A 12,299-nucleotide genomic window follows, 5' to 3' on the forward strand; every position below is an offset into this window, starting at 1 on the left:
TAGACGTAATTACATATTAAAAGATTTCCAAAGGGAAGAAATTGAAAAAATAAGAACTGATTATATCACCTTCCCTATCCCTCCTAAAGGGAAAGAAGTCCAATTTAAAATCTTGAATAAAATTTACCCGGCAAATAGACTCCTTAGTGATAGATTCAAAATAGAAACGGGTAATTGTGTATTTTGTGAAACAGAAGAGGAGGATTTGGACCATCTATTCTTTTTGTGCAATTTTATACAAATATTTTGGTTGGATTTTCATACCTGGCTTTATTCCAGTGGGATTCAAATTACCCCATTTACCTTAAATATGATAATGTTTGGAGTGTTTTTGAAAGAAAAGAAAGCTAATTATGGTGTTAATGTGTTATTAATCTTGTGCAAGCATTTTATACATAAATGTCTCTTTTTTAAGACTAAACCAACACTGGCTCACTGGAAAAACGACTTAAACCTGTTGGTTAAATCTTTGACTTTAGTTAAAAAGAAAAAGGCTGCTTTTTTGTTTCCTTTATGGAAGATTTTGATTTAGTGAGTTAATAATTTGTTAAATTATGTGACCCCATCTTTATATTTTATTTTCACTATATATGAAAGTTGCTAATATGTAAGAAATGTCTATTCTCTGAATCTGTAATATATGGTGCATTTTGTTTGTATGTTTATATTACTAATAAAAAAAAAACCTTGTGAAGCTCGGTCACGTGACCGCGCAGAAACAAATCACAGCAGAGCCGGAAAAGGAGGCGGCGCAAAGTGTCTGTGCAGGAGAGGAGTCGAGCAGAGAGAGCTGCTTTTTCATGAAACGGGAGTAAAGTAGTGAACTTACAGGAACATATACCACTACCAACGTTTGGATCGATGTCTGCATCGATCTGCACACCCTTGTCTCCTGGATCGTAGCTGAGATCAGCGTGAACCACGTGGGTCTCTTCTCCGTCTCTGTGTTTCTTAAGACTTCCAGCTTCATCACGGAGTTTCTCTCGGTTTGTGGGCTCATCTAAAGGTAAGCACCGAGCTAACTTTAATGTGGGTTCCGTTTATGTTGAGTTTAGCTCTGTTGAGAATAATAGATTGCTTGGGATACACTGGAGTTAGACAGACTGTAGAGTTTGTGATTGCTTGCAACAATATGAAATGGCGGTTGCTAGGGGGTAAGAATACATATAGAAAAATAGTCTTGGAGTATGAACAAAAGGATGGGGTGCAGGCAGGGCTCTAGAGTGAGACCAAATTGGTCGCTAATGCGACCAAATTTTTCAATGGTGCGACTAAAAAAAATCTTTGGGCGCACCACAACAACAAAAAAAATCTCTGCAACTCTCCGTGTGGTCAACAACAGACACACGTTATGCCCCTATCGTGGACTAAACCAATCAGAGATAGTCAGGGGCGGGACCTCTCTGATTGGCCGTGGTCCAGTTGAAAGTGCAGGTGGAGAGAGGGAGGTGAGTAGTTTGAATAAAGCGATATCGAATCATTAAATCCTGAATTGACTTTTAAATATAACTGTGTTTTGCCAGATTCTCAGATTAAAGCTCACAAAACTATTTCAACATCCACCAAACATTAAGTGAGAGCAGGTACACGGATTCCACGCAAAGACGTAAACACACACCGACGCATCAGAATCAGCTTTGTCTCTTCGGCCAAAGGAGCTTGCAAAGAAAAGCGTCTGGACTCCTATAAGTTGCTTGAAGACGTCTCACCTCTCATCCGAGAAGCTTCTTCAGTTCTTTGTCTTTCTCGGCTTTCTCACCCTACAGCCCGCAGACGGACTGTCGGAGCTCAGCGATTCTGCTGTGTTGGGTCAGCTCTGTGTTTACGTCTCCAACCAAATTGACTGAGCCAGCAGCAAAAGACGCAGCAAACTAGCTTCACATTTGATAAATGTTATCATGACTGTTTCTGATAAAATGAAGAGTAGACTGATATATTAAATATTCCTTTATTGGGTGAGAAAATCATACCATGTCATAACTGCTTTAAGTCATACAGAATAGATATCAGAGCCTTAAACAGGCTGATTTCTGCTAAATGGGTCAAACTGGGCAAAAAGTATACAAACACATAACATCATTATAGAATATGATGTAACACTATAGATCAACTTACCTCAGAATATATAAAGCATATAAACAATTACAGCAATGCGATGCAACAAACGCAGCAGTACTACTAATCCACAATATTCAAAGCTTCATATAACTGAAACAAACATGGGCACTTATTTTCAGGTCCATTCTGCTGCTGATACATACTTTAGGTTTCTGAATATTCTAAACATCACACACACACTCCTTTGTGCCTTTTGCTTTCCCACGTGTGGGACTAATAAAGGTTATCTTATCTTATCTTTGCCCTGTCCAGATGTTTTCCATAAAGGAGAGTGGCTATACTAAAACCTATAGGTAAATGAATAACACAAACATAAACTAAATTCAATGTTAGTGCCGTCAAAGTCTGGGGTAAAACCCAGATGTGGCCATGTACAGCCAACATATATCAAACACTTCTGAGCTAAATTTTTACAACAGACTGATAGATCTTTCCTCTCTATCTATGCAGTGTACTGTACTCTTTACTATTGTAGGGCAATAGACCCATTTAAACAGTGTAAACCCTCTCAAAGGAATTTACAATCATCTTTACTTTGCCCACATCAGTGATTGGGGAAACCAAAACAATCACATTAAACACTGGAAGAACTACCTCATTCTTTAGGTGCTTCAGGCATATTTGAGGCCAATCAAAAATCCCTCAATGAAATGTGACGAACCCAAAATCTTACCTATACCTCCTCCCTCACAGAGAGAATTATTATGACCTTGTTTTCTGCTTGATCGTCACCTAAGGATTTACATCCCTGATAAGGAGAAGGAGTTGCACTGTGTGTTCAATGTCTCCCATTACAATGGCCTCACTGTGTTAACATTCCACATGCATGCAAACTGGTGACAGGAGTGCTCTTACTATAGGAAAGTGAGAAAGTGATATTACTTTAACTAATGTGATGTGATTAAATATGTGATTAATACATGAGAAGAAAAATCTGCCTCCACAACACCTACAGGCCAGTGGACACTCTTTCACTGATGAGGATGTACACATCCTGGACAGGGAGGAACGCCGGTTTGCGTGTGGAGTCGAGGAGGCCATTTACATGAGAAGGGAAAGACCATCTCTGAATCGAGGAGGGGGCCTAAGGGGACATCTTTCGCCATCTTACAATGCTGTGATTGCAGCCATTCTCCAACTCTCTGTGAATGGTACTCATGGCCATTGATCAGTGGTCATGAGAATTTACATAATTATGATGAAGGAACTGACCTCCCAGCCCATTGTTCCTTCAGTGGTTCTAGTTACTGTTTATAAGATTGGGGAAACCTGCAGTCAGCTGAGACTGAAGAAGTCACTTGGATGAGTGACGAAGCGTTTCTCCCACTGAAAATGCTACGTCCAGATGAACAGAATCAACTTTTTGAAATTTACTTACCTGGATGATTGAGCATGCATCAAGAAGAATTTAGAATGGATTACCTTGCTGAATCCTTTTAGACAAGGGACTTAGGACTTACTATCTAATCGAGTCCCACATAGATGTTCTCCAGTGCCCATTGTAATGTGGAGAAGCTCACTTAGGACTTACTATCTAATCGAGTCCCACATAGATGTTCTCCAGTGCCCATTGTAATGTGGAGAAGCTCACTTGATGATTGTTTTCCAGCAACACTGTTGTATAGCACTTTTAGTTCCAATCATGCAGGCCTGCTTAAAGGAGAACAGATTCTCAAACATAATTCTCAGTGCACTCCTCAAAAAAAAAAAAAAAGTAAAGAAAAGAAAAGAAAATACTAACAAATGTAAAGAATTTTAGGACTTGTCAAAGCATACTCTTCTCCTTAAACTGATAAATCAAACCAATACTTATTGACAGGTTCCACTGTATGTAGCCGCCAAATAATTCCCCAAACATTCATTCACCAGCCAGACACATTTCACACAACCCTAATGTCCTATTAGATAATAGGTTTATTCCCATGTAACCAGGTGTATGTCATGGTAAAGTCTCCCTCACACATTTGAATTTGAAGTTATTTATTTAAAAGAGACAGTGCAGTTTGACATAGTCCAAGTACAAAACATGAAACTGATTTGTAGCTATTGCTAATTTTCAACAATTGTCCCTTGTTGGGCTTACAATCAAAATAAATACATTTTACCATAAAACATACATTTTCATGAAGCCAAAATACATCGTAAATACAACTACAATTAATAGAAAATGAATAAAAATAAAATCATTAGTTAAAATGACTACATCTCTGATTTCCCTTTAACCAAACTTTAACCTTCAATGGAAAGGATCTGATGTCTGTAATCAATTTGATTTTGGTTGGATGGATATATATGTGTGTATATACAGTATAGGGAGTGCAGAATTATTAGGCAAGTTGTATTTTTGAGGAATAATTTTTATTATTGAACAACAACCATGTTCTCAATGAACCCAAAAAACTCATTAATATCAAAGCTGAATGGTTTTGGAAGTAGTTTTTAAGTTTGTTTTTAGTTTTAGCTATTTTAGGGGGATATCTATGTGTGCAGGTGACTATTACTGTGCATAATTATTAGGCAACTTAACAAAAAACAAATATATACCCATTTCAAATATTTATTTTTACCAGTGAAACCAATATAACATCTCCACATTCACAAATATACATTTCTGACATTCAAAAACAAAACAAAAACAAATCAGCGACCAATATAGCCACCTTTCTTTGCAAGGACACTCAAAAGCCTGCCATCCATGGATTCTGTCAGTGTTTTGATCTGTTCACCATCAACATTGTGTGCAGCAGCAACTACAGCCTCCCAGACACTGTTCAGAGAGGTGTACTGTTTTCCCTCCTTGTAAATCTCACATTTGATGATGGACCACAGGTTCTCAATGGGGTTCAGATCAGGTGAACAAGGAGGCCATGTCATTAGTTTTTCTTCTTTTATACCCTTTCTTGCCAGCCACGCTGTGGAGTACTTGGACGCGTGTGATGGAGCATTGTCCTGCATGGAAATCATGTTTTTCTTGAAGGATGCAGACTTCTTCCTGTACCACTGCTTGAAGAAGGTGTCTTCCAGAAACTGGCAGTAGGACTGGGAGTTGAGCTTGACTCCATCCTCAACCCGAAAAGGCCCACAAGCTCATCTTTGATGATACCAGCCCAAACCAGTACTCCACCTCCACCTTGCTGGCGTCTGAGTCGGACTGGAGCTCTCTGCCCTTTACCAATCCAGCCACGGGCCCATCCATCTGGCCCATCAAGACTCACTCTCATTTCATCAGTCCATAAAACCTTAGAAAAATCAGTCTCGAGATATTTCTTGGCCCAGTCTTGACATTTCAGCTTGTGTGTCTTGTTCAGTGGTGGTCGTCTTTCAGCCTTTCTCACCTTGGCCATGTCTCTGAGTATTGCACACCTTGTGCTTTTGGGCACTCCAGTGATGTTGCAGCTCTGAAATATGGCCAAAGTTTTCCACACGCTTCTTGCGACCCTGTTGACTATTTTGATTGAAACACTTGATTGTTCGATGATCACGCTTCAGAAGCTTTGCAGTTTTGAGACTGCTGCATCCCTCTGCAAGATATCGCACTATTTTTGACTTTTCTGAGCCTGTCAAGTCCTTCTTCTGACCCATTTTGCCAAAGGAAAGGATGTTGCCTAATAATTATGCACACCTGATATAGGGTGTTGATGTCATTAGACCACACCCCTTCTCATTACAGAGATGCACATCACCTAATATGCTTAATTGGTAGTAGGCTTTCGAGCCTATACAGCTTGGAGTAAGACAACATGCATGAAGAGGATGATGTGGACAAAATACTCATTTGCCTAATAATTCTGCACTCTGTGTGTGTGTGTGTGTGTGTGTGTGTGTGTGTATATATATATACATATATATATATATATATATATATATATATATATATATATATATTTATTAGGGGTGCAACGATACACAAAATTCACGGTTCGGTTCGGTTCGATACTTTGGTGTCACGGTTCGATATTTTTTCGATACAAAAAAATGTTCATGCATTTTTAATTTGTCATTTATTAAAATTATAAATATATATTTTAACTCAAAAGTACAGTTTTTAAATTTAACCCTAACCCTTGTGCGTGTTTTTTATTTTGACGGCGAATGCGCACCTGCGGACCACTTATGTGCAGCCCTGGTTATTTAGCTTGTCATATCGCAGCCACAGAAATTCTTTTGTCCATGAAACCATAAAGCTGCACTTTCTTTTTGCCTTATAGTCTGATTTGTCATAACTTCTCCGTTTTGTGGTAAGCTTTTCTTTGGCTGTCACTTCTTCACCCTGACCTGTCTTATTTGGCTCAGCAGAACTAAAATATATATCTGTCTGTGAAGGTTCTCAGTCATCCAGGTCATCGTAGTCAAATATAAATCCTGCTGCTTTTACACACGCACTCACATAAGCTCAGCGATTCTCTGCGCGATCAACCTCTCACATGTTTAAGCTGCGGGAGATTTCACTTGTCATGTTTGCATAGTAAGCTACCAATTAATAAGACGATGTCAGAGGAATTGGTGCGCAAATTATCATCACTCACAGATCAGTGCTGTCGCTCTCTATACACAGTTCGCACGATTGCAAAGTGAAAGCAAAAAAACAAGCGCAAATTCAAACGCGATTTCAATATGTCACATATTGACAGTGGCTCACCGATGCCAATGACATAATTACCCAGCTACATTTCCGAAAGAATGCAAAAGCATTGACATATATTTTTCCTTCCTACAATAGCCCGACGGGCAGGGCAGAGATAGATTTTGGTACCCCGACTGAAAAAATCGCTAGCCCCGGGACGTTGGGCTAGCGATATTGCAAGCCCTGTATCTGATTGAGGAATCACTCATCTTTGGAAAAGAGAGTTTATTACAGAGAAATGTCTCTTTCCAAAATAAAAGCTATACTATACGCTTCTTCTGGGCTATATTCTCAGCAGCATATTAAACAGCTGTCTAAATGACTCGGCTAAAGTTAGTAGCATGCTTGCTTGTTTTTTTTCTGCTTCCACTTGTCTTTGCACTAGGATGATGTCGGCGTAAGTGTGCAGTCATATTCGTTGTGTTCCCACTAGTGCTTTCAGGTTAATCTCGTTGAAATGACCTTAACGCCACAACACGGCAAATCTCCGTTAACGAGCTACCGCCGATCGCCCCGTGCATGGGGCTAGACGGCCAACACGTTAACGAGCTAACTGCGCTAACACACTAGTTCCCACCCATGTAATTGAGCATTGCATGGCACATCCAACATACTGTTTTACTTTAGTCCATGACTCGCTTACCTTCAGGGTCATACGTCACATGAAAACCAAAATAATTCCAAACGCCAGATCTGAATGAGGGTGGAGGAGGTCCATGTTACAAGGAGAGCTTAACTTCTGTCTCGCTAGCTTGCCCTGCGCTCTTCCTTCTGACGATGCTGTCTGTGTTGAGCGCTCAGTGAATCTGCGTTCGACTACTCCGCCTAGGCTGCACTGTTGACCCTAGGCGGAATAGTCGAACGCAGATTCACTGAGCGCTCAACACAGACAGCATCGTCAGAAGGAAAGTTGATAAAATAAATTACAAATTTTGTATTGTTCGATACATATGCGTACTGAACCAAAAGCACTGTATCGAACGGTTCAATATCGATACAATATCGATCGATACGAATATCGTTGCACCCCTTATATATATATATATATATATATATATATATATATATATATATATATCGCTGTCAAAATAAAATATATACACATATATACAGCTGAGTAACAGGAGGAGAAGAGTCTGGTGGTGCAGCAGAGGAATAATTTCAGCCATTTGGACTCAGCTCAGCCACTACAGAGGAAACAATGACTTCAACACAAAAGGTGAGAAAAACATCACAGTTACACTGTTATTCAAACTGTGTGTACAGCCGGTCGGTTTTTCAAAACCCGTTAACAGCAGCTTTGTCTTTTCCATCCTGGGCTCCTCCATATATACAGAATCTACATTCAGAACCAAAAACCAGAGAAGTTAAAAGAAAATAAAAAGATCATATTTTCTCTAAACACATTGAAACAACATTATCATCAGTTGAACTTTTTTCTGAAGTAAAAGAGTTTCTCTACTCGTCAATATTTCTTCAATAATTTCATTTTCATTACAACTCTCATTGTAGCACATCATTGTAATGTGATACTGTCACCAGAAGGTGGTGGAAACACACCAACAATGTGTTTGTTCTCACTTTAAATTCCACCAATGGAGGGAGTTTCAGTTTGTTCCACGACTGCATTTCACTCACGGCCTCTGTTTGTATCTCTGTCACTGCAGGACCAACATGGAGCGAGAAGTCAGCGCTCTCAGGAGGCCGACAAACCTCACAGAAGAAAAGGAGAGAAAACCTACAGCTGTGATGAGTGTGGGAAGGATTTTACCCGGGCTGAACACTTAAAACGACACCAAATCATCCACAGTGCAGTTAAACCTTACAGCTGTGAGTTGTGTGGAAAGTGTTTTACCCAGGCTGGAAACTTAAAAACACACCAACTCATCCACAGTGGATTTAAAGCGTACAACTGTGACCTGTGTGGAAAGTCTTTTACCCTGGCTCAAAGCCTAAAAAAACACCAAGTCATCCACAGTGGAGTTAGACCTTACAGCTGTGAGTTGTGTGGAAAGTCTTTTACCCAGGCTGGACACTTAAAAACGCACCAATTCATCCACAGTGGAGTTAGAGCATACAGCTGTGACCTGTGTGGAAAGTCTTTTACCCAGGCTGGAAACTTAAAAACACACCAACTCATCCACAGTGGATTTAAAGCGTACAACTGTGACCTGTGTGGAAAATCTTTTACCCTGCCTCAAAGCCTAAAAACACACCAACTCATCCACAGTGGATTTAAACCGTACAGCTGTGACTTGTGTGGAAAGTCTTTTACCCTGGCTGGACACTTAAAAACTCACCAACTCATCCACAGTGGATTTAAAGCGTACAACTGTGACCTGTGTGGAAAGTCTTTTACCCTGGCTCAAAGCCTAAAAAAACACCAAGTCATCCACAGTGGAGTTAAACCTTACAGCTGTTACTTGTGTGGAAAATCTTTTACCCAGGCTGGAGACTTAAAAACTCACCAACTCATCCACAGTGGATTTAAAGCGTACAACTGTGACCTGTGTGGAAAGTCTTTTACCCTGGCTGGACACTTAAAAACTCACCAACTCATCCACAGTGGATTTAAAGCGTACAACTGTGACCTGTGTGGAAAGTCTTTTACCCTGGCTCAAAGCCTAAAAAAACACCAAGTCATCCACAGTGGAGTTAAAGCTTACAGTTGTGACTTGTGTGGAAAGTCTTTTACCCAGGCTGGACACTTAAAAACTCATCAAGTCATCCACAGTGGAGTTAAGCCTTACAGTTGTGACTTGTGTGGGAAGTCTTTTACCCAGGCTGGAGACTTAAAAACTCACCAAATCATCCACAGTGGAGTTAAAGCGTACAGTTGTGACTTGTGTGGAAAGTCTTTTACCCTGGCTCGAAGCCTAAAAACACACCAAGTCATCCATAGTGGAGTTAAACCTTACAGCTGTGAGTCTTGTGGAAAGTCTTTTACCCTGGCGCAAACCTTAAAAAGACACCAAGTCATCCACATTGGAGTTAAACCTTACAGCTGTGACTTGTGTGGAAAGTCTTTTGCCCAGGCTGCACACTTAAAAAAACACCAACTCATCCACAGTGGAGTTAAAGCACACAACTGTGAGTTGTGTGGTAAGGCTTTTGCTCTAAATAGCGACTTACAGAGGCATCTAGTTACCCACTCTGGAATTAAGGCGTACAGCTGCGACTTTTGTGGAAAATGTTTCAGCGACATACGGTACCGAAATATTCACGTACGGATTCACACTGGAAATGATGTTTACTGCTGTGATCAGTGTGGGAAACTGTTTGCAACAGGTGCAAAGTTACGACGACATATGATTAGCCACACTGAGGAGAGACCATATAAATGTGACCTGTGTGAGAAGACTTTTAAAGCTCCACTTCAGCTGAATAAACACCAACAGATCCACACAAGAAAGTAACTCTACAAGTGCAGTTACTGTGAGGTATGTATTTAGTTTTTTTGTCTTGTAATTTTAACCTGATTGTTTGGAACAAGTCTGATCAGTAAACTTATGGAGTTATACTGAATGAACTGTTTGGAAAAATGAAGAATAATTTTCACTCAGTAAGCTGAGTGTTGTAATGTAAACAGTAAAATGTAATTGGACGTTGGCAGAGATGCTTTTTATTTCAGGCAACGTTCAGGATAAAAATGTTGAAGGAATTCCCCAACTTACAATGTCTTTGTTTAGATGTGGAGCAAAGCACATGAATCCATTTCTCAACCCTGTCGTCACTGTGGTGGTGGGAAAGAGTTTCTCTGTGATCTTTGTGGAAAAACTTCCAATCATCAACGGGACCAAAAACCACATCAACGTAGCCACACTGGAGACAAAATGAACTACTGCAAAGAATGTGGGAGAGGCTTCCACACACCAAGTACATTAAAATACATGAACTCTTCCACAGTGGGGTCAAAAAGCACATCTGTGACCAGTGTGGGTCATCCTTCACCACTGGAAATGAGCTCAATGAAAAAGCATAAGGGAATCAACACTGGAGAGACACCATACAAGTGCAGACACTGTGACAAAAGCTGGTCACAATCAGGTCATCGTAACAAACATGAACGTACACACATGGAAGTGAACTTCAGCTGTGACCAGTGTGACAAAAGCTTCAGGAATCTCAGTTCATACTCCGAACACAAACAATCCCACACTGTAAATAAATTGTTTCACTGTTACCAATGTGCAAAAGCCTTCACTTCATTATCTGCTCTGTGCAAACATCAGCCTGATCATGCAGGACTGAAATCACTGGATGTTAATAGGAAAATTGTGCTTAGTAGTCAGTATAATCTTTCAATGATACAAGTTTGCATATGGTAGAATGCTGCATGTAATCATTTGTGTGTAGAAGTATATAGTTGGTGGCATATTGAAAGAATGTCTCATCCTAGGAGGTCTGTAACATTCTAGGGTGTTCACCAGTGTTGGTCAAGTTACTTGAAAAAAGTAATCAGTAACTAATTACTGATTACTTCCCCCCAAAAAGTAATCCCGTTACTTTACTGATTACTTATTTTCAAAAGTAATTAATTACTTAGTTACTTTTTAAAAACACGATTTACAACCTGAAGAGGTGATGAAGCGATAGATCTTTCAGCCCAATTCTACTTTTTCTACATAATCCATCATACAAAATGTAATCAAATGGAAAAGTCTCATTTTTTTTAACTTGTTTTATCATTTTTAATCTTTTAACTTTATGCATCAAGCAAAAATTTAATTATATGCAACATTCTCTGACTGGAATAAATTAGTTTCACATTTAAACCTATTTTCTACACATTCCAGCACATAAAATAAAATATTTTTTGTGTTTACACTCACTCTTTCAAATAGATGCAAGTAAAAAACAGCAGAAAATAAATAAAGTCAAAGACTCAGCGGTCCTGTTGCTCTATTTTCACCTGTAAAGCAGGACTGAGGTAGGCGGAGGTTTACCCTGATGCAGGTGTGCCGCGGTCAGTTGAAGAATCCACGAGTTACTCTGTGAATTTCCCATTACGTCTTGGTGCTTGCTTGGAACTTTAGGGGTTTTTTTCGCTGTAAAAAGAAGTTTTCTTCCCACGCACGATGGACGCTAATGTTTTTGTCCCTTTTTATGGAATCAAACTCAAAGTAAGGTCAGTACTTCCACGCACGAAAAAAGTAATCAGATTACAGTTACAAGTAACGCGTTACTGCCCATCTCTGGTGTTCACCCCCACATCCTAGGAGCATGAGAGAGGTCGTACCTTCTCTTATTGTTTTACGGTAGGATTAACGTTGCTACAGTATGTCAGTTTTAGTTTAAGTGCTTTTTTACATATAGATGAACTGTTGAATTTTCCAGACCAGCAGGTTAAGGGAAGTCGTTTATGGGGCCACACTCTGACCCCCCCCCACACACACACACACACACACACACACACACACACACACACACACACACACACACACACACACCTCCACATTCCAATGTAAGGAACAAACGCTCCCTGAAGTATAAATAAAGACCAGGGCAGTTTCTCAGTGCGAGCCTCAGTGCTGGAGGCTGCCCTTGCTAGCAAGAA

The 12,299-nt window shown here is 39.9% G+C and overlaps 1 protein-coding gene across 2 annotated transcripts; it reads left to right on the forward strand.

Annotated features, from left to right (window-relative positions):
- Nucleotides 1-726: 726 nt before the first annotated feature.
- Nucleotides 727-12,299, forward strand: LOC113018446 (uncharacterized). 2 transcript variants are annotated; one of them, XM_080299136.1, is made up of 5 exons: nucleotides 727-1,006; nucleotides 7,856-7,961; nucleotides 8,410-9,950; nucleotides 10,031-10,182; nucleotides 10,432-12,299. In XM_080299136.1, exons 2-4 carry the CDS (start codon nucleotides 7,944-7,946, stop codon nucleotides 10,056-10,058), a joined length of 1,587 nt encoding a protein of 528 aa, XP_080155262.1. In that variant the 5' UTR covers nucleotides 727-1,006; nucleotides 7,856-7,943; the 3' UTR covers nucleotides 10,059-10,182; nucleotides 10,432-12,299. The 2 variants fall into 2 exon arrangements, with proteins under 2 accessions (XP_080155262.1, XP_080155261.1); XM_080299135.1 differs by having other exon boundaries at nucleotides 729-1,006; nucleotides 8,410-10,182.

This window comes from Astatotilapia calliptera, chromosome 3 (genome assembly GCF_964374335.1).
Source record: "Astatotilapia calliptera chromosome 3, fAstCal68.1, whole genome shotgun sequence".
Classification (NCBI taxonomy): domain Eukaryota; kingdom Metazoa; phylum Chordata; class Actinopteri; order Cichliformes; family Cichlidae; genus Astatotilapia; species Astatotilapia calliptera.